The following is a 22785-nucleotide window of genomic DNA, read 5'->3' as shown; positions in this document are numbered from 1 at the left end:
AAAGGGTATGAAAATAACCTAAATCATCCATATCTCTTCGGAAAGCTAAACATAGATTTAGAATGATTCTTTTAGGGTAAAATTTTGTTTTGATTGTATTATAAATTTGGGTTTTTATATGATTTAATTTGATATAATTTCGTCCTTTTAGATTTATGATGTTGCTAGCTACTTAACGTGGATTTTTTTCTTTAAAAAATCCGAGTTGATAACAACTTATCAATAGAATTGAATAATGACGAGTATGAATGGATTCATAATTGGATATAGTCAAACGTTCCCAAAATAGATTTGGACATGACTTGTAGGCTTAAACTAGAGTAAATCTAGAGAGAATTTGTACATGATTTACACGAGGTGAGATTCGAATGTGTGATCTTGGATTTTTCGAGGTTAAGGCCTCAATGGTTTGGTAACATATTTTCTAGTTGTTAAACATTTGAAAAATAAGAACACACTGATTTTACGTGTAAATCCTTTTGGAAAAAATCACGGACAAAGGAGAATAAATTCACTAATATTGAAAAATTAATGATACAAAAGGAGTTTCGACTACATCTATTTAAGGGTTAAAAAGCACTGTTCTGATCAAAGTAAAATAGTAGAAATATAGTTCTGTACGAACTCAACTTGTGCGGTATTTATTTCTTCAACAAGTGACGGAATTCGGGTCACACAAACTCTAACAAGTGTAATAAAATTATGGGTTGATAATAACCTATCAACAAAATCAATTCCTAAAAGACATGATTGGATTGATAATCAAAATATATTTTAACTTAATTAGTATGACGAGACTTAAACCAGAGTCAAATATTGATTGAACTTGTATATGATTTACACAATGTGAGAGTCAAAATCTATGATCTCGAAACTCTAGGGACCTTCGTCAGTCAAGGTTTTATTGACATACTAGCATGGTTTCTAGATGTTATGAATCTGGACCGATAAATGAGATTATAAAACTAAAGAGATCAAATTATGATAATTTAAAATGTAAAGATTGTTTCTCAAACATTATATATAGTAAAATTAAATAAACAAGAGAGTGAACAATATTCAAATTTCTTTAAAATTTTCATTTTAAATTATGTCACATAAGATCCAACGTCTCATTTAAAGCAACGGAAGAACTTTATTGATATAACACTGATAATTTGAGGATGAAATTAGAATGCTTTCATGTTTGAGGACCAAATTAGAATAAGGGTTGTAGTTTGGGGATGTTTCGTGGAATTAACTCATGTAAAAATGACTAAATTTTAAATATGCAAATACATAGACTAAAACAAAATTAGACCAATATTGTTTATTGGTGTTAAAGGAGAACAATTACATTGAGTCTCTATCAATTGATATAAACACTGACCTTACTTGCAAAAGACTGATAAGAAATCACCATCAATTACTTGATTCACTGTTCCTAGTGCTGCTCCTTGCATTTCCACACGAGAAAATTATTTTATTTTTTTCATCAAATCAATCCCCCTTTTATAATTATAATCATTATCCAACTAATAATAATAATAAATATGGATTAAAATCATTTTTTTAAATTCATACATTTCAATTTAAAGCTTAAAATAAATTTAACTTTGAACGTTTACATTTTTTTAAAACGAAAATATTAAATTTTCATGTATTATGATTCACGTGTACTTCATGTTGATTTTAAAATTTTTATGCATTATTTTTTCTTAAAAAATATTTTATTTGTTAACGTGCATGTGAACTGTCAACCCAAATTATCACACTAGTATCGTTAAAAGGCAATATTTTCATTAAAAAAAGTTTAACACTTTTAAAAATTAATAATAACCAAAATAACAAAAATCTTAAAAGTTTACAAAATCTTCAATATTAAATTTCTTGGGGAGGAAAATCAACTTAAATTGACCTAATGGAAAAAATAAAAATAAAATTAATTCGTTGTTTCAAGTGCATCTTATGGATCTCGAGATTGATGATAAATCAGTGTTGCCTAATTCTGATTCCCCACGTGCCTATTTTCATCACACCATTAATATCCTCTAACTGTTCATTCAAAATTCACGTGTCTAACCTTTTTAATTCCTACAATTAAGTTTTGGCTTAAATGTGGAAAAGCCCTTGTAAAATATTTAAATTTTCAAATAAGTCTCTATTTGAAAGCTGAACTCAATTCAATTGATCCCTAAAAATATGTTTCTTGTTGTAGCCCTTAATGACTCATTAAGTGATGATGTGGTAATTGAGTCACCCATGTTAGTATTTTTCACATTAAACGTCATGTCATTTACCACACCATTAAAGGCTTCTATGGAAAACTGTATTTTAGGGCTTATTTGATTTTTTTTTAAATTATTTTAAGAAGGCTTTGTGGACATTTAAACCTCTATTTTTTAACAAATAATTAAAGTGTTGTTTCAACAAGATATCCTCAAACTACGGACCATATTCTAAAAATTAGTCTCTAATTTTAAATGAAGTGTCAATGTCGTGTCAATGGTGTTAAAAACTAGCTTATATCTAACGTCGAGAATATTTAAAGCATGTGGATTAATTGCGAACATTTTGTAACTAATACTTGAACGAAGCTAGTCCTCATTTTATGGGCATTATCTATTTCTTTTTAACATATTAGATCTAAGCTGTTTCAAATATACTCCACGTTATATCTAAATTACTCAAAATTTAAAAAAAATTCAAACAACAAGTTTTGACTTAGCTTGATTATAGCCCTAACCTTGCTCCGAGTTATAATACAAATATAAATTTATGTTCAACCAATTACAATATGTAATTCAACTAGTATAAAGTACAATGGACAAAGAATCTAATGAAACTCACACATGGCATACGCACATGGTAGGACCGAAAACCACGCATCACAATTACATATGGTGGGACTCGAACCTGAGTAATAAAGATTAATTTTTTCAGGGTTTGCGACTGTCACCTCTAAAAATGTATTCTTTAATGTTTGAATAATAATTTCATTTTAATGGCTAACATTTGTTTGAAGTAGTGGTTAGAGTTCTCGTAAAGTATTTAGGTGATACAAGTTCAAACCTGATCATTTTTCATCCTAATATTGCATTAGTAAGGCTTAAAGGTACAAAAGGCTGTCAAGAAAAAACAAAAAATAAATCAATTGATCCCCTGCACTAAATTCACACCCAATTGAACCCCCTGTCGTTAACCCAAAAAATCAATCAAGCCCCTCCATTAACGGTTTTCGTTATTAATCATGCTCAGTGTTCAAATCAGTTGATAGACCAATCAGAAGACGACACGTGCCAACTCTATCTTATATTTTTCTCATAAAAATCACAAAAAACTATTAAATATTATAAAAATATTCGAAAAATAATATTTATATAAACTTATAAAGATTACAAAAAAATTCATAAAAACTTATAAAGATGTAATAAATTATAAAACTTATGAAAAATTCAAAGCAAGTTCTAATAAATTATAAAGGGTCATAGTTTTTGGATGTTTAGTGCAATTAACTTTGTTAATAAAGTACCCTATTTTCAGGGGTTTAAGGTTAATTTCCTCAATAGGTCCCTCTATATAAAGATCAAATCAAATTAGTTCCTCCACTATTTTATAGATCAATTTAGTCCCTAAACTATTTAAAAAACATAAGAAAATTCAAATCTTAAGAGAGGTAACATTTACAATTTAAGAAAATTATATTTTGAAAGATTTTTATGATTTTGCTGTTGAAATATATTTATTCCATTTTGCCCTTTTCATAAAAAAAATTGGTAAAGTAGTCATTGTACATTAGATCAAAGAGAAAATTAGTCATTTCTGTTAAAAACTTCATCCGTTTCAAATGTTAAAAATTAGCCAAGTTGATGAAGTAACTAGACCCACGTGTACCTTATATTGACATATAGAGACCATCTTTTAACTGAAAAATATGGACGGATTTTTAACAAAAGGATCAGTTTGTTGTTTGAGCTAACGTATAGGGACTAATTTGTCCATTTTTTTAGTAGAAGGAGCAAAATGTAATCTGACTCCTAACATAATAATATTTATGACACTTTTATCACTAAATCGATAATTAGTTGGTTCCACAATTAAACAACTAGAGATAACCAATAAAAAAAAGGAAAATTGAGAACTAAACAATAATTTAAAACTAGTTAAATCAAAATTTTCACCTTCTAAAGAATTGAGTTTTAGTTTTAGTTTTTTCTCTAAATTTATATTCCAAATTTCCTATTATATAAAATATTCTTACTTAATATTTTTAAATTTATCTATGTGGCTGAATTAGTCCAAGGAGCAAATCCAATAATTTGGCATTTGAATCAAAAATAAATGGCAAGATTTTGAGAGCTAAATCTAATTTTTTTATTTTCAAAAGATTAAATTAAATTATCAATAATAAAAAAGACCAAATTTAATATTATCTCATTTAGTTAAGGGGCCAAACCCACTGCGTCCTTAGTTATATGCATGAACCTATTGAATAAAATTTAAAGAAATAAATTCTTTTATTCTTTTATTGATCCACAAGTCACATATAAAGAAAGAATGTAGACAGGGGACAGCTAGTGGCATTGACACACCTAAAATTAATAAATTTATTATTTCAGCCCTTCAACCTTTATGAATTTATAACAACAATAATACATTATAAAACTTATGAAAATTCAAAGCAACTTCTAATAAATTATAAAAATATATATTTATTCCTCGTTTTAAAAATTAAACCCTAAAATCAAAATGAACTTATAACATTAGACCAACTGTTGGACAATAGAATTGTTGTCAATATATTTTATGCTAATATATACTAATATTTGCACTATCGGATAATGATATTTTGGTTTTGTAGTATCTAATCGTACCAAAAATATTTTATATCATACAATATTTAACAAACAATTTTCAAGTTTTCAAGTCCTGAACTACTGTACTATACTTAAAAACTAAGGATAAAAATTTTAAAAATAATAATGATTGATCAATAAAAAGAGAGAGACCTGCAATTATCGTTTTATTTGTGGAAGATCAAGAATATTTTATTCAATATAAAAATGACTCCAACGTCTTACGACTATTTTCATTATCCAACGACTTGTTTGATGTCGCGTGTTCATTGTGATTTCGGGGGTGTACACAACTTTTTTTTTTATATATATTTCATTAGAATTTTTATTTATAAGTATTCTAATTTTTAAGTTTATATTATTTTAATATATTCATAAATTAGAAATGAGTACAACATCAATTGATTGTTTTTTGTTTTTGTCTTTTCTCAAGGGATATTATTGTAATAAAAAAAATTCACTTTAATGCATGGTTATTTCTTTAAAAAGTAAATAATTTGGGCCCTATAGTAAAAGGCAATCCACCAAAGCCCATAACATTAGAAATGCATAAATCTCTTTTGGGCCTAAACTTGCTTTTCTAATGTCTAAAAAGTTGAAAAGACAATATTAGCCAATACTTGCCTTAGGAAGCATGAAGGATGCCCTCAAACCATAATAATCATTCAATTTTGTCATGTGAGTAAAAGATAATTGTAATATTCTACCCCTTAATGGGTCTACAGAATGCGAATGATTAGTTACTAGACTTGCTCCGGTAAATACCTTAAAAAATTAAAAAAGAAAAAGAAAAATGTAATATTAAAATTATTTTGATTTCTTCAAAAATATTATATTTGTCAAAAAAATTATCAATAATTAAATTATAAGATAAAATGATAAAATGTTTATATTAATATTCATTACTTTAATAAAAAAAATAACTTTTAAATAATTTTATTGATCGAGTTGACTGTGGCACCAACTCAGTCAAACATGCTTTAAGCCTCACCATAATGGATACAAATCTAAGTTATCAAAATTCCAAGACGTCAACTTTGACATTTAAAACTTTGATTTTGTTCGAAGGAATGCCTTCAAATAATTTATAGTTTTCTATGTTTCATATATGTATGTATGTATGTATGTTTCATTCATTTTAAATCCTTCAATCATATGTATGTATGTATGTATGTATGTATGTATGTATGTATGTATGTATGTTTCATTCATTTTAAATCCTTCAATCATTTAAATAAGTGGACAATTTGTAATTTAGACCCCTCTTAAAAACAATTAACTAATTTAAGTCATTTTGGAATAAAAATTTTAACTCCACTCTCAAAATTTTAAAATTTTATCTTAGATCCCTAAACAAAATTTCTTGCTTCATCCCATGATATCACCAACTCAAAATCATTTGACCTATCAACATATCTAGTATTATCTCCAATGAAGATTTTGTCTCGACTCTAATATGCCTAAAGAGGCAATAGGGTTTGCATTAGTAGCATTCTCACCCATAAATACCTTATAAACTTTAAGGAATGGACTCGAGTCCAACCATGCATGTTACGCATGGTTTACCTTCTTGGACATTTTATGAGATACTTAAAATTCATGAACTCGCAAATCACTTTTTCAAACACTCAAATTTTTGACAGAATTAAGAAACAAAACCTTTCGATAAAGCCGATAATCATTCAGAGTCGCACAAATATTATACATTATCATGCCAACCTACCAAGAAGAAATGCTTCACTTATTTTTATATATGTGATTGTGATTGAAGAAAAAGCATAGAAACAATCAAGCAAGGCAAAACGCGTGATGATTAATATATATATGAAAATAGAAAATAGAAAATAGAAAATAGAAAATAGAAAATAGAAAGTATTTTATATATATGTATAGGATGAAAATGACTAGTGGTGACTTAATGTGAACAACGTGAAGAATTTTGCAGTCTACTTTTGAATATTCATATTTATTTATTTTTTAAAACCCTAAATTAGGGTTCACATCAACAAATAAAACATTTTTTGGTTTTTTTAATGATTATTTTAGTGTTCAAAAGTCTCTTGAATCCGCCTGTTTGTTGAGATGTTTTTCTTTATTGGAAAAAGCACTTTTTTTTTAGGAAAAAAAATAAATTGCATATTACAAGCACGTGAACCGAATTAGGATAAGTTTAGATAGACGTGCGTTTGCCTGTTATTAGTGTAAAAATATCAATGGCGGTGAGATACCGTAACAATACTGTAACGTGAAAAAAAATTAAACTGAACCCAATCGCCCATTCAAAACTACCATTAATTATCGGTTTGATCGATTTGATTAAAAATTATAAAATATTAAAATTTGATTCAATTGAATTTTTACTCAGTTCAATCGTTCGATTCAATCTGATTCGATTATAATGGAGTTTGACATGGTAAAAGCTTCTTCCAAGTTTTGAGTTATATAAATTTCAACCCTTAAATTTAATAATTAAATTCATTTTAATATCTAATTTTTTTTATTCTCATTAGTTCTTCGGAGAGTTTAACAATTTTTTCAGACATGTTCTTATATAATATTGTGTTACATAATTTTATAAGTCTCCTATGATCAAATATAAGCACCAAAAGTAATTTCGTAAAAACAAAAACAGGACATGAAGTCAACATGGAACAGTTTCTGCAACAATGGTGGAAGCAATACTATTTTTGTTGGACTTTCATTTTCATCAAATTTTTAAGTCTAATTTAAGTTTTAATCCCTCTAAAATGTTAAAATTTTAGATTTAATCCTTCCGTTTTAAGTTGACTGAATTTGAAATGTTACTAATAGATGCAAATTGATAACATGAAGATAGGATCAAATTGAATAATGCAAGCCCATAGTTCAAATTACAAAAAACTAATAGTGAGATTTGATGGAGGGTTAGGATCTAAAAAGAGATTTCTTTAGAGCTAATATAACTTTAAAACCAAAAACAAAAAAACAAACAGCAAGGTGTAAATGTTAATACCTGCTGTTAAAAATAAAAAAGAAAACAGCAGCCATAAAAGAAAACCTTGAAATCAAAGAGATATTGAATCGATTCGAGAACTACTACTGTAGTGATTCAACAGCTAAACCGAGCCACGGCTTGCTATTTCCGGGTTTCGGAGGTGATGCCCCGGCGGAGCCGTTTATTGGGTATGGTGCTTTTGAAGTGATCCTGCAAAAATCAAACCAATATGCATATTAGCATGGATGAAATCAACTGGAAGAGTGGAACAAATTAGGAGGTTTAAAATTTCGTTTATGGATCGGTAAGGATGACGTATTACCTATCCTTTCTCTTCTCGAGGAATCGGTGAAGCGAAGCTCTTCGAGCAATGGGTAGATCTGCAATACACATAAAACAGGACTGATAAGAAACTATGTAAAAACTAAGCATTAAGTCCATGTTTCGTAGATTATCGAAAACTCGAAGCTGGGAACGAGGATTACCGCCGGGAATGGGACGAACGCATTCGCGACTTGTTGATAAATTGGTTCGGATAGTAGGAACCTGATCGTTGGAATTCGAATGAACTCCTAGGCCGGATTCGTTCGGACTACCGGGTACAAACGTGTTCGTTTTCGGGTTTTCGGAGCTGCACTTGCTTGCTAAAGCCATGATTTCCTTAGCTTTATCAGCTGGGAAATCATTGAACACAATCACTTGTCCGCAGTAAAAGATCGTCATCGGCGCTGCCGCGTTTTGAGGCTCCACATCGACCCCGACCCGTCTCGAACCGTTATCGGCAGAAAAACCGGCTCCTTGAGGGAACAAATCCATGGATCTTGAGTTCCTCATAACACCAGAAACATGATCCCTCGGAAATAAATCCATGGTGGTCGTCCTCGTCTCCGTCGCCGGACGGACTATCTCCGGCATCCCTGCAACGTATCAAAATCAGTAAATAACTCGATACAGAATACTGTTTTTTTAAACCCCAATCAATAGCAAAACATGTTTTCAAGAACTGAACTGTAACATGCTATTTATAATCAAAACATCCTATGATTCTCTTGGGATCTAAAAACGGGAATTTTGCCAACAAAACATAAAATCTCAACAGAATTTTGTTCTAAAAAAAACATGATAAATCCCTAACATTATTACTCGAGAATTAGAATCACGCACATGGTTTATTTCAGCAAAAATAAATAAATTTAATTTTTTCAAAATAATTGAGTGTTTTTAGAAGGGAAAATAAACAAATTACGAAAAATAAAAACCCACATAATTTTGAAGCTAAAATTGAATAGAAAAAAAGAGGGAAAATAAACAAATTTAAAAAAAAAAAGAAATTAAAGAACTTTACCTTTTTCAACGTTGTTACTGCATGTGATTCCCAAAGTAAGATCACCAAAGCTACCTTTTTCCTTCAAGTACTGACTTAACAAGCTACAAGTTCGCTTAAACATTGGTTTCTCCGGTGAACCAAACATATTTCCGGCAACAAAAAATATGAACAAAAATCCAAGGTTTTTCTTTTGGGTTTTCAGAGAATGATTCAAAAATGAATACAATAATCTGTTTCGAAATTGTGTGATTCTTAAAAAGCTTGAGAAAAAATGGAGGGGGGGGGGGTTGAATTCTTCGGGAAAATGCTGAGAATTTCTTTTTTAAAGATGTGATTTTTAAAAGCACGAGGAATAAATGGAGAGGCTTTTTTTTTTTCTAATGCTCGAAAAATTGTTACTTCCGAGAGTTTCTTTTTATTATTTTATTGTCTCGTTTTATTGGGATTTCAAACACGTGGTTAATTTTATTTTTCAATTGGTTTGGTTTGGTTTGCTTGTCAACGTCGATGGTTTTTTCAATTTATGGTCCCCCGCTTTAAAACACGTTGTTCGATATTTTAAGATAAATTTAATCTTTATAGTGAATTTTCCTTTTTGGTCCCTATGATTTTTAAATTGTATTTTAGTTATTGGGTTAATTGCACCTTAGGCTTTTAAATTATTTTAAATTGGTCCTCAAACTTGACGGTATTCTAATTTATATCAATTAGGTTCTTTTGTTAGTCTTATAATAAGCTTTATGTTAATATGCCTAATCAAATTTAGAATGGAACATATTTAAAACGCGTAGATTGAATTATTAAAAAAGTATATACATACAACCTTGGCCACTTAGATTTGTCATGTTAAAAAGAGTAAATTACATCAGAAGTCACTCAACTATTTTTATTTTTCGATCATCCAACTATTTAAAATTACATTTTTATTACCAGTTGACCAACGTAAAAGTAGAAACATTAAAAATCCAATATAGTTGGATGAGAAAAAATAAAATTGAATAGTTGAGTGATCATTTTGTAACTTTTCATAGTTGGGTGGATACTAATATAATTTTCCTTTAAAAAAATTGAAATAGGCCTCCTAAAATTTCTTGACACTGCTTTTTCTTTCCTTAACTCGTCAAATCGAAATTGTTCATACAATAAATGTACATGTGTTTTAAAAAAATTGCTCCTGTTGGATTCAAACTAGTATTAAAAGACTAAATTAGCAACTGGATTGACATAAGAATCTAATTGATATAATATTTATAAATTGAGGACTTGATTGAATTATTTTTGAAGTTTAGGATTAATATAAATTTTAGTTGATAATTTGAGGACGTCTCATGAAATTAACTCTACTTTTAAATTATATTATTTATAAAAATAATATAAGATTTTAAATTGTTTTCAATTACGTGCCGTTTTGTGGATTCGCGGTAAGACACGGCTAAAGTGGGCGCCACAAAAAACAAAACACGGGTTCCTTCTCCACCAACCAGCGGCAAATATTATCCAATAATGCTGAGACACGTGTAAATCATAGGACGATTTTGTAATTTCATGGAGATTTTTCTCTCCTTTTACTTCCCCATTTGATTGGTGCAACTTTGAGTAGAGGACATTGACATGTTGTAATCCCTATACTCTTAAAACTTTTGAAATTTAGTTTTTTTATTTTTAGTTCTAAGGATTTAGTCCCTAAAATTGTCTGAATTGAAAATTAAAATCTAAATGATAATTGATGACCATGTTAATTGAATTTTGTTAAATTTGAATACATGTTATCAATGGGGAAAGCTGTCAAGTTTCAGACCTAATATGCAGGCGCCTGCCTGCCCCTTAATAGAAAATTACTTCTTTAGTTTGTTTAAAAATTATAAAACCTTAAGTTAATATAGCAAAATAATAGCTTACTCCTTAAAAAGTTAGGATTTTGATTTAGGGTGGGTTTGGATGGGCGATTAGGTGCGGTGCATTTAGCTTACTTTTTATCGTACGCTACAGTATCGCTACAGTATCTAATCTCACCGCCACCGCTATTTTTACACTAACCGCAGGTAAACGCACCGCCCATCCAAACTCACCCATAGTACTGTTGAAAACCATGGAGATATAAGCCAAAAATAGTGAAATGACATTTTATCACTCACAAAAACACATAACTTAATCTTGGCCCCCTAAAAAAACTTTCAGGCTTCACCCCTACTAATGTGAACAAACAACAAAATTTTAGGACCAAAATGAGAAACATCGTTAAGTTTAAGGACTAAATATTACTTTATACCTAAAAATAATAAAAAGCATAAAGTCAAACTCGTTTGGAAAACATTGTGCGAGAGAAAAAGATAAGGCTGGTAGTAGGTGAACGCACCGCACATCATATCACAAGCTATGAAGTTACACGTGGCTATAATAAGATGACAGTGAGAGAAACTATTTTTCTCGTGGTGGTGAGTCTAGAGTTGCCGCCTTTTTTAAATTTTATCCAACATGTGTGGTCCCCATGATTATGATATACTCATTTCCAAAAATTAAAAATTGTATAAAATATAATTTATACGATAAAAAATAATATATAAAGAAGAAATACCAGGGGCGGGAAAACCGGAAAGAAATGTCACGGGCGACACTCGCGATTATTTATAAATGGAAAATTTCTGTTTTAGCCCCTATAGAATTTGAAATTTTATGTTCATACATAATAAAATGTAGTAAAATTGTGATTTAATCTTTTTAGAAATTATAACATTATAAGCTAAAATTGGGGAATTTATATTTTAGCTATCATAAAAATTTATAATCTAATTTCGATCCTTGCAAAAGAAAAATCCTAACATCACCCATGGTTATTCTTGTATTGAGTTTATTTTCTTGGACGCGACATGTATTATGCGTGATTGTACTTATTATTATATTTATAAACTCCTTCAAAATAATAATATGTTATAATTATAAATTATATAATATTAATTAGTGAATTATTGATATATTAATATATAAAATTATGAATAATGAATAAATACTACTTAAAGTCTAATTAACATATTTGTAATATACTAAAATTTTCTATATAATAAGATTCAAACTTAGTTAGCAATTAATTATTAAAATGAATAAAATGTAAATATATAATAGAAGAAATAAATAAATAATTGTTCAAGATTGGCTTACTCGCAATTAATTAAATAAAAAATAGGAATTTTAAAAAAAAAGTCTCCTTCCAAGCAAATTCCTTTGTCAAACTTAAAAACGTTTATCCCACGTTTACAATCAATTATTTTAATTCTACAAAAAAAAAAAAAAACCCCAACAATGATTGAATGTTTCGTAGTGCAAAACACCAACCAATACAGCAAAACACTGAACTGTACTAAGACTTGGAAACCACCTTGTAATTGCAGAAATATTATTAAAAATAATCCATAATTTTTATACTAATTTATTAAAGTATGGATAACGTGCATGTAGGAATATTTTTAAAATTTTAAATAAATATTATTTTGACTCAAATGATAATAAAATTGTTCGATTATTGTATAAATTATAATATTTTTGAATGGTAGAAATCAGATCAAATAGAGAGAGTCCTGCTTTTTGTTGGATTGATGGGTCATGTCTTGGGTTTTTATCGATGGGTTAGAGTAAGTGGTCAAGTGGTTCGTCATTATAAGTTTAGATAAGTTAATAGTTAGATGTACTATTAATTATTTCAGATAAGATTTCAAGTTTTTGAATGTAAAATTTAAATAAAATTTGTTTCGACGGTTTCGAGACATATTCTTTCTGTATTGAGACTATAAGATTTGATGTCCTAAGTATAGTGTATTCATTTTGTATATTTATATTTTTCGAATAGATTGGTTTAATAAAATTATCCGTAAATTATATTAATACCATCTATATATTGTCCTTAATGATTTTTGCACGCAAAGTAAAATGGAAGTAAATATTAGCTCGCTAGTCGTCTAATGTTTAAGAAATATTAAGTGGTATTAAATGGTCAAATCGTAATACGGAAAGATAACTTATATTAGTAGATGAACCTAAACATGTCATTAGTCTAATCAGAAATGAGCAAACTGATTGAAAAACTCCTCGTAATACATATGAGGGGCGACAACCCTATAGTATATTTAACTAGGTGTGTCAGTCCCCTCTCCTAATATGATTTGTGTTATATTAATTCAACTAGGATTCTTCTATCTCTCCCTATAAATAGATGACACTGATATAGCTAAAAATACACAACTTTTAGATATTGTTATTCTACCCGAAAATAGTGAGAATTTATTTTTAATTAAAAATTCTATTTTATTTGAATAACAATTCTATCGGTTTCTCCTACTTAAAGTAAGAAATTACTTTCGATTCTATGTTTGATTCGTGATTGTTCAAGCCCACACTTAAAGCGATTTGTGATATGAGAATAGCAGAGAAGGTCGTCCAATTGAAAGCCAAGAATATCTAGGATTTGTCTCGCACAAAGCATAGGAGCTTTTTAGGAAAATGTTTATTGCTATAAAAATCACAAACCGACTCGATTTTTAAATTTTAATTTTTCTTTGTGACAAAATCGTTTTTAGACTGGATTTTTTCTAACAAAGACTTTATAGTCAAATGGCCAAGACTACACATTTTCAAACATTTAAACCTCACCTAATTGTACCTGAACATACCCAAATCTACACCAATGCAAAAACGCCAATTTAACATATGTAAACACAATCAAACATCATTAAATCATAGTATCCAAAACATTAAGACTTAATCTACTAATTAACACATTCAAACTTGCATAAACAAGCATAGATAATCACAATTGAAGTTATGAAACTTAACCTTAAAACCTTTATAGGTCATAATGCCAAAAGTACCAAATATTAACTTTATAGGTCATAATGCCCCAAGACTCAAAACACGTATATACATACAAAATGATCGTGATGTCTTTTGAGCTGAGTGTAGAGAAATTGGATGCTTGAGCTGAAGTTTACTAAATCATGTTTACATTTCTTGTCTCATGCATGCTCTAATATCGCATATCAACATTCAGATTCATCTATAATCTCATCTCAATTACAATAATTTCACAATTTTATTTTATAATCATATCAACACTCAAAGTTGGTAATAATCGTATCGCATGATGTTTTACATGCTATTATCTTTACCCATGCCATAATGTTCATATACAAGTTCAAGACCAAGACCAGCACGCAACTATATCTATCTATTTCAAGTGAGTTTCAAATAAGAATATTTTCGTATTTGATATTTGTTTTGTTGTTGTTAGATTATAAAAAATCACCCCAAATATAGGTATCAAAATTGAAAACCCCAAAAAAGGAAGACCCATTTTGGCAAAGTCAAAATATTTTTTTGAAAATTCTCCATTTGTCCATTATAAACACACTAATTTCCAAATTTCCCTATTCTTAGAATCTAAATGTAACCTCGCCAGCTCCATCATTCAATTCAACCTCTCAAAAGAATTCACATACTCTCTCTTACCCCCAACTATGGCTACACCAGCCTCTCCTCAATCCAAAATTAACCCAAAGAAAAAAAAAAACAACCCCCCCCAAAGAACCAAACAAAAACAACAACAACAACAACAAAAATCAAATTAGAGAGAAACAAGAACCGCACTTAATCTCTCTCGGAACAACAGCGGCTCGTTCCTTCCCGGAGCTTCTCATTGTTTTTCCGGTCAGTAATGGCCGCTGTTCGATTCATCCCTTTGTTTTTCATCCTTTTTTCAACCCTTTGTTTCTCTCAATCCGATGAAGAAGCTTTAATAAAACTCAAGAAATCATTCATAGGTGGTAATTTGGATAATTGGGTATTGGGTTCGGGTGCTTGTGAGAAGAAATGGGTTGGTGTTATGTGTTCTGGTGATAATGTTACCGGTCTTCATTTAGCCGATATGCAACTTACGGGTGAAGTCGATATTCAAGCTTTGCTTCAAATTCGTGGGTTAAAAGCTATTAGTTTGATAAACAATTCCTTCACCGGAGATATACCAGATTTGCATAAACTCACTAATTTAAGAGCTATTTATTTGTCTAAGAACAAATTTTCCGGCTCCATCCCCGATAATTATTTTGACAAAATGGGTTTATTGAAGAAAGTTTGGTTGGATGATAATCAATTTAGTGGGCGAATCCCTGATTCTTTATGTCAACTCCCTAATTTAATGGAGTTACATTTAGAATTGAATCAATTTTCGGGTCAGATCCCACCGTTGATATATCCCGCTATGGTTCGTGATCTTAATTTATCGAAAAATAATCTCGAAGGTGAAATCCCAGAAAGTTACATGCAATTCAATGCTACTTCATTTGAAGGGAACCCCGGGCTTTGTGGTAGTATACTGGGGAAAGAATGTGAAAATGGTGATAACAAATCGGGTCAAAAACAAGAATCCGCCTCGAGTCCATCGGAAGGAATAGACCGGTCGGGTTCGGGTTCTAACTCAAAGGTACTCGCTATTTCAATCGGAAGTGTTGTCGCCGTTGTGTTTCTGGTAATAATCGTCGTTTTAGCAAGGAAACGAAGAAGGGAAGATGAATTTAGTATCTTAAGTAAAGAACCATTCAAAGAAGAGGTTTTACCAGTGAAAGTACCGGAAGCTGAATCGACTACACGGCGGAAACCATCGGAATCGAGCCGCCGGAGTAGGTCTTCAAAGAAAGGGTCGTCGCATGGAGGGAGCTCCGGTGTGACGGATTTGGTTATGGTGAACGAAGAGAAGGGTGAGTTTGGGATGCAGGATTTGATGAAAGCGGCGGCGGAAGTGCTCGGTAACGGTGGGTTAGGGTCGGCGTATAAGGCGGTGATGTCGAATGGATTGGCTGTGGTGGTTAAAAGGATGAAAGAAATGAATCGGCTAGGGAAAGAGGCGTTCGACGTTGAGATGCGGCGGTTGGGGAAATTAAGGCAGCCTAATATATTAACACCATTGGCGTACCATTTTAGAAGAGAAGAAAAGCTTATTGTTTCTGAATATATGCCCAAAGGAAGCTTGTTATACGTATTGCATGGTAAGTTTATTTATTTCTGAATAAGGTCCCTTAATTATGAAAAATTACAAATTAGTCTTCCAACTATTTAAAATTGTCTTTTTTGATGGCATATTAACAACTTTAACCCTCAACATTTATACATTGTATTAATTTATTCTTGATTCTAAAAAGTTAACCCTCAACATTAACACATTGTGGAATTTTGTCATTTTGTAATTTTTTCTTTGTGACCCTTTACCTAAAAAGCTAAAACAACAAATTTATCGACTAAACTTAATTGAAAATATACAAAAAATGGGAACACCCAATAATTAAAGATAATAATTTCGATATTTTCTCATTCTTTTAAAATTAACCCTTAGTATCACAAAGAAAAATAAAACTACAAAAAAAAACCAAATTAGGCAATGTGTAAATGTCGAGGGTTATTTTTTTAGAATCAAGATTAAATTGACACAATGTATAACTGTTAAGGGTTAAACTTGCTCTCATGCCAAATTTAAGAGCTGCCAAGTTATTTTGTCATTAGCAATTTAACGATTGGTGACCTAAAAGAAAACGTTGGGTAGTTAGGTGATAATTTTATAACTTTTCATAGTTGGGTCCAGAAAAGAAATTTTCCAATAATTAGATACCTACTAGTGTAGTTTACCCTTTATTTATCATCAAGGTAAATTACATGAGACATCCTTCAACTATGACCTAGATTCAAATTTGGTCTCAAACTTTAAAATGTCCAAAATATTATATCAATTAAGTTTTTCTATCAACCTATTCATTAATTTAAACCTTAAATGTTAATTAAAATTTGACATGAAACATTTTTTAAAATGTTTGTACTTTTGCATGGACTGCTTGGATCAACATTAAAAACGACTTTTTTAACTTTATTGGTGTTGTATGCTTTCTTTAATAAAAATATCCAAGCTATCCATATATTTTGCATACACGTGTTTTAAATATACTCAATGTCATATTTGGACGAATATATAACATTTAAATTGATGATTGGGTTTTGCCTAAAGAACCTAACTGAAACATAATTGATACTTTGAAAGACCAATTTATAATCTAGGGAAATATTGGAATTTGAATTCCAAATTACAAAGTTTTGCCTCCTACAATTAAGTTGTGCTAAGTTGACCTTAAGTTTTTTTTAAAAAAATTGGTGAGTTTGGATGGATAGTGCGTTTACATGCAGTTAGTACAAAAACAACGTTGGCAACGAGATTAGATACTGTAGCGTGAGACAAAAAGTAAGCTAAACGCACCGCATTGCCCATCCAAACCCACCCTCAATCTTGACTCGACATTCTAGGTTTAAACCTTAGTTTTAGCTTTGATCAAGTTTCATTCTTAAAGTTTGAGTTCGACATAGAAAATGATTCATTCAAACTCGTTGAATTAAGTCTGATCAAGCTTGTTTATCAAGTAAAAATAAGCTTGATTTTTGCACTTAATCTTAAACTCAATTATCTTTACTCAAAAATGATTATATCAGTAAAAGTATCATAGAGGCCCCTATATCAATGGTTAGATTACATCTACCCCCTTTATTTAAAAAAAAAAACAAATTAGTCATTGTACAATAGATCAAAAAGCAAATTGATCATTTCTGTTTAAAATTCCATCCATTGCTACTGTTAAAAATCGACGTGGTTGACAAAATAACCAAACAATTCCACGTGGTGTACCACGTGCACCTCATGTTGGCATACAATGACTAGTTTTTAATAGTAGAAATTGATGAATTTTTTAACAAAATGACCAATTTGCTCTTTGATCTAACATACAATAACTAATTTGTCAATTTCTTTTAGTAGAAGGGAGTAAAATGCAATCTGACTTTGGAGGTCTCTATGGGGTAAAAGTATCATAGAGGCCCTTGTACTGAGAGTTGGATTGCCTCTACTAAAAAATGGGTAAATTAGTCATTGTATGCTAGATTAAAGAGAAAATTAGCTCATTTGTTAAAATTTTCATCTATTTTTACCGTTAAAAATTAGTCTATGTACGTTAACATAAGGCATACATGGTACGCCACGTGTAACTGTCTATTATTTTGTTAGTTTCACCAAATTTTAACGGTAGAAGTAGATAAAAATTTTAACAAAAATGATCAGTTTTATTATCTAGGAACTAATTTGACTAATTTTTGTAATAAATGATCAAAATACAACTCGACTCTTAGTATAAAGATCTCTACGATAAATTTACCATATCGATGGTACTTTTATTTGATTATATCTCGTTTAGATCATTACATGTGTTTTTATTTTTCTAACTCGAAAAAAAATATGAATTGATTCAGGTGATCGAGGGATAATACACGCAAACCTAAACTGGCCAACAAGATTAAAGATCATCAAAGGTATCGCACAAGGACTAGATTTCATCCACACAGAATTCGCAACATACGAGGTTCCACACGGCAACCTTAAATCCAGCAACATCCTTTTAACTGAAAATTACGACCCATTACTCAGTGATTTCGCTTTTCAACCAATGGCAAACCCTAACCTTATCAACCAAGGTTTATTCGCTTACAGATCACCCGAATATGTCCGATCCCAACAAATCTCCGCCAAATCCGATATTTATTGTCTGGGTATCGTAATCCTTGAAATCATTACCGGAAAATTCCCAGCACAATACCTGAATAACGCAAAAGGTGGGATCGACATTGTTCAATGGGTTCAAACATCAATAGCTGATAATCAAGTTGAAGATTTAATTGATCCAGAGATATCGCACGGTTCAAATTCAATTGATCAAATGGTTAAACTTTTACGTATTGGTGCTGGTTGCACTGAAAGTAATCCAGATAAACGGTTAGGGATGAAAGAAGTGATTGACAAGATAAATGAGGTAAATGTTTAAAATTTGTTTGTTGTTGGTGGTAAAAAGAGGGTTCAATTCTTCTCCTAGTCCTTGTAACTCTTTAGACTTTTGAATTTTAGTCCCTCTGCTTTTCTTTTTTTTTTTTGAATTCTAGGAATTAAAAAAAAAACCCATTTGGTTGTTCTAAACTTAAAATTGATACCATTGTTAATTGATTTATATGAGACATTCTGATGTGAACATATAAATTCAATTGATAATATGTATTCGATTTTAAAAGTGTTATCGATTGGATCTTATTTTTTTTTAATTCAAATAAGTAGAGGGACTAAATGTGTGAAACTAAAAATAAAAATATTAAATTTCAAAAGCTAGAAAAGTATAAGGACTGGACGCGGAATTAGACTGGATTAAAGGAAATAGATTGAAGTTGTCGGGGGGAAAAAAGCAACGAAGATCCTTTTGTGCATAGAATTTACCTTTTTTATTAATTCTTTTTATTTAAAAAATCTTACTTATTTTTTATTAAATTTTTTAAGGTTAATTAGGGCAAACTAATCTCGAAAATGCGAAAAGATTTTATTAAAAGAAATTATTAGGACAAATTGAACCAAAGTAGATTCTTTGTAATATGGTTAATATGGTTGAATGTAAAACCTTTTGGGTTTAATTACGCATTTGGCCCTTGACTTGACATTTTTTTCTGATTTGATATCATTTATTTTTTTCTCAAGTTGGGTTTAAATATGTTTGTGCTGAAGAGGACGTATCGACAAATGATATAGCACCACTTGTACTAAAAATTTCATCAATTTTACTATTTTTTTACATGAAAACCCTTAAATTTCATTTTAATCACTTAATTTGACATTTTTTTCAATTTGGTGTTTTGGGTTCTTTTTTGGTTCACATTAGTCCCAAAAACTTGACAAATCTTTTTAATTTGGTCTCTAAACTTAGATTATGTGAAGTTGTGATGACGTGGCATGCTAAGATTGTGTCACATCTTGGAAATTTTAAAAGTTCACAAGCAAACACTTCCATTACTATCAATTAAGATAAAGAAATAAGGGTAAAAAAAATAAAGCTTTATCGGGATTCAATAAATGAAACAAAATGAGAAAATCCAGTTACGATATGCGAAAATTGTTAAACTCATTACATTACATAATGTAATGGTACATAGTTTTTAAAATTTTATTCAACAAACATATTACCGTACGTGTAATGCTTGTAATGCTTTATGGGTTTATTTATTTCATGTAATAGTCACACACAAAAAAAAAAGCTATGAGATTTTAGTTAAAGGGTTCAAATGCTATTATATAGAGTAAAATTGATGAAATTGGAAAATAAGGACTAAATTAGAAGCCTAAGCATAGTATTTGACTAATAGTATAATTTGGCCTAATGGTTTCAACTGTTACTATTTTGGTATCGACAAAAATAGAATATTAAGACTTTAATTAATAACTTTCGCACAAAACTAATAGCATAATTTTAACTATATTACATTTAAAAAAGTCATCTGCGAATCGTAATTCGGAACTCAAGGTGAAGAAGATCGACAAACAAATGTATCGAACGGCGGCGAATTGCCTCCTCCGCTTCCGTATTCTCAAATCGGTCATTATGGTTTTCCACTACCGCCGACCCTCAAACATTCCCTAATAAAATCCTCCATGCATCTGATTCTTCCACGTCGTCATCTTCGACGGACAGGGACGATCCGCGTCACCGAAGAAGGAATCCAAAAACCGATTACGAGGAGGAGCAAGCTCGTATGCTGCAATCCAAAAACCGATTTTTTTTTTGGTATTTTATGATTGTTTTGAGTTTACAAATTAAAATTGGATTGATTGTTAACTTAGATGAAGTTCGGATTGAGTGAATAAGCGATGATAGCTGGTGCAAAGGAAATTGGGGTTTCGCCTTCAATTGTGGGATATTTCCCTCGTAAAGCAGCTGCCCTTGTCTGCGTAATTTACTTCGATTTCGATTATTATCTGTTCAAATTAGGTTGGGCATTACAATTTACAAAGAATTTGATAGTTCTTATGATGTAGAGATTCTTATACCTTTGTGTGCTGTCATTTTTCTCCTAGTTCGAAAGTGAGTATCGGATATGAATATGCGTTTGGTATAAGCATGCTCAATATTTTTTCAAATTTTTTTGTATATTTGGAGGATTATAGTCCGTACTCGTGCTGGATTATGCATCAGATAACATAGTTTCCTCCTACCAGTTCCTAGATCCTTGATTTGGTAGATTTGCTCTCGTATTTGAAGTTTCTATATCGTGCTGCTTCCACGAGAATCGAACTGTTGGTTTCCTATGTATCTCACTGTTGGATGCGTGCTTTACTTTCAGTTAGTATGTTCCGTTTTCCTCCAATTTCTGACAACGACAATATTTTTCTTTTTCTTGATTTGCCATTTTTCATGGATGACTGCTTACAAAGGCTAATTGATAGAATTGATTCCAAAGAGGAATCACATCATTTTATTCCTAGCCAACGCATCTCAAAGCTCGTAAGGATTCGCCTACAAATGCAAGCGCCCTACATACTGAAATGGCCTTAAGTCCTCAGTATTCGAATACGAGACCTTATACCTATTTCTCTTGTCAATGGACTAGTTTACTCAGTAAAATTCGAACCCTTTAAAACAACTATTTTTTTCACAGCATTCTTTGTAGGCGCATCCATTGAATGTTCCGGCGAGTTTCAAGCAGAAAGCAATGCTGGTTGATGAAATCTGGCGCACCACTAAAGATGAGGACTCTGATATCGATTGGTATGTTAAGCGCACTGTCCTTGGAGGGATATACTCAACAACAGAGATTTACATGCTGACTCCCCGGGTTTATTTCCTTAACCTGTATGCACTTAGAACTTTTTTTCCAGTGGAGATGCAAGCTTCTAGGGAGCATTTTCATGCACTTATCGTTTTTTTCTGGTAGAATTTTGTGATACATGGTTATTCTTGGATGATCAGGTTAAAGACGCTTTTGGTTTCAAGAAGACAATCAGGAGGTGGTCTCCCACTATCCCTTTTCCTTTACAAATCAATTTTTGAAATCTTGATGAAAATGACATTGTTTTAGGCATCGTATTTGGTAGAAGCTGTTCGTGCCGGAATGGGGAGTTCATTGCAAGGATTTGTAGGCAAAGTGTTAGAGAGATGAAAAAAAGCTGATGTGAATATGTTCGCTTCATATCTGGACGACTAGCATCCGAATCGACATTACATTTTCATCAACCATAAAAAAACAGGTGATTTCACAATTAAAGTCGTAGGATTAGGATAGTCCTTCGGTGGCTCTCGATGTTTCTATGGTCAAATATCATTTAGCACAAAGCCGTTGATCTCCCAGAGTTTAGTTTTCATATTATGCTTGTCGAAACCATTTTTTAACGGGATTGACTTGGATTTTGAAAAATAAAATGAGTATGGGAGTCGCCACCAATCTTTTTTGATGATGTGTGATTGAGCCACCTTGAAAAATGTTTGCAGTTTTGGTCTATGAAAATCAGAAAACGGGTTAGGGAGTCGGTTACGTATGAGGGAGGATTAGTGTCTTAGTGTCGAAGATTGAAAATTTTGAAGAGTTTAAAAAATGACAATTTGTCAAAACATTGAGAATTTTTGAGACAAAGACATATTTTCTCATTAATCGAGAAAGAGAATTACATCCTGTAATTTAGGATGCAATGCCCGAAATTCCCGTTACGAGAATGAATGCCGAAAAATTTATTTAAAAAAAAAATTCAATTATCTCGAGTTTTAGAAAAGACC

General features: G+C 30.8%; 3 protein-coding genes across 4 annotated transcripts; 2 read left to right on the top strand and 1 right to left on the bottom strand.

Moving 5' to 3' along the window:
* Nucleotides 1-7657: 7657 nt before the first annotated feature.
* Nucleotides 7658-9489, bottom strand: LOC105792947 (protein TIFY 10A). Its single transcript, XM_012621823.2, has 4 exons — nt 9155-9489; nt 8295-8726; nt 8132-8189; nt 7658-8019 (listed from the first exon to the last, which is right to left on the bottom strand). The coding sequence occupies exons 1-4, from the start codon at nt 9279-9281 to the stop codon at nt 7911-7913; spliced, it is 726 nt and encodes a 241-aa protein (XP_012477277.1). The 5' UTR covers nt 9282-9489; the 3' UTR covers nt 7658-7910.
* Nucleotides 9490-14837: 5348 nt separating this feature from the next.
* Nucleotides 14838-19100, top strand: LOC105792946 (pollen receptor-like kinase 3). Its single transcript, XM_012621822.2, has 2 exons — nt 14838-16164; nt 18458-19100. Exons 1-2 carry the CDS (start codon nt 14838-14840, stop codon nt 19024-19026), a joined length of 1896 nt encoding a protein of 631 aa, XP_012477276.1. The 3' UTR covers nt 19027-19100.
* Nucleotides 19101-20490: 1390 nt separating this feature from the next.
* LOC105792944 (uncharacterized) lies at nt 20491-22701 on the top strand. Of its 2 annotated transcripts, none has more exons than XM_052634336.1 (3): nt 20491-21867; nt 21985-22022; nt 22110-22701. In XM_052634336.1, exons 1-3 carry the CDS (start codon nt 21728-21730, stop codon nt 22172-22174), a joined length of 243 nt encoding a protein of 80 aa, XP_052490296.1. In that variant the 5' UTR covers nt 20491-21727; the 3' UTR covers nt 22175-22701. The 2 variants fall into 2 exon arrangements, with proteins under 2 accessions (XP_052490296.1, XP_052490295.1); XM_052634335.1 differs by having other exon boundaries at nt 22094-22701.
* Nucleotides 22702-22785: the final 84 nt, after the last annotated feature.

Source organism: Gossypium raimondii, chromosome 8, assembly GCF_025698545.1.
Source record: "Gossypium raimondii isolate GPD5lz chromosome 8, ASM2569854v1, whole genome shotgun sequence".
Lineage (NCBI taxonomy): Eukaryota > Viridiplantae > Streptophyta > Magnoliopsida > Malvales > Malvaceae > Gossypium > Gossypium raimondii.
The sequence above is the reverse complement of the archived record's forward strand: the minus strand, read 5'-3'. Positions and strand labels throughout refer to the sequence as shown.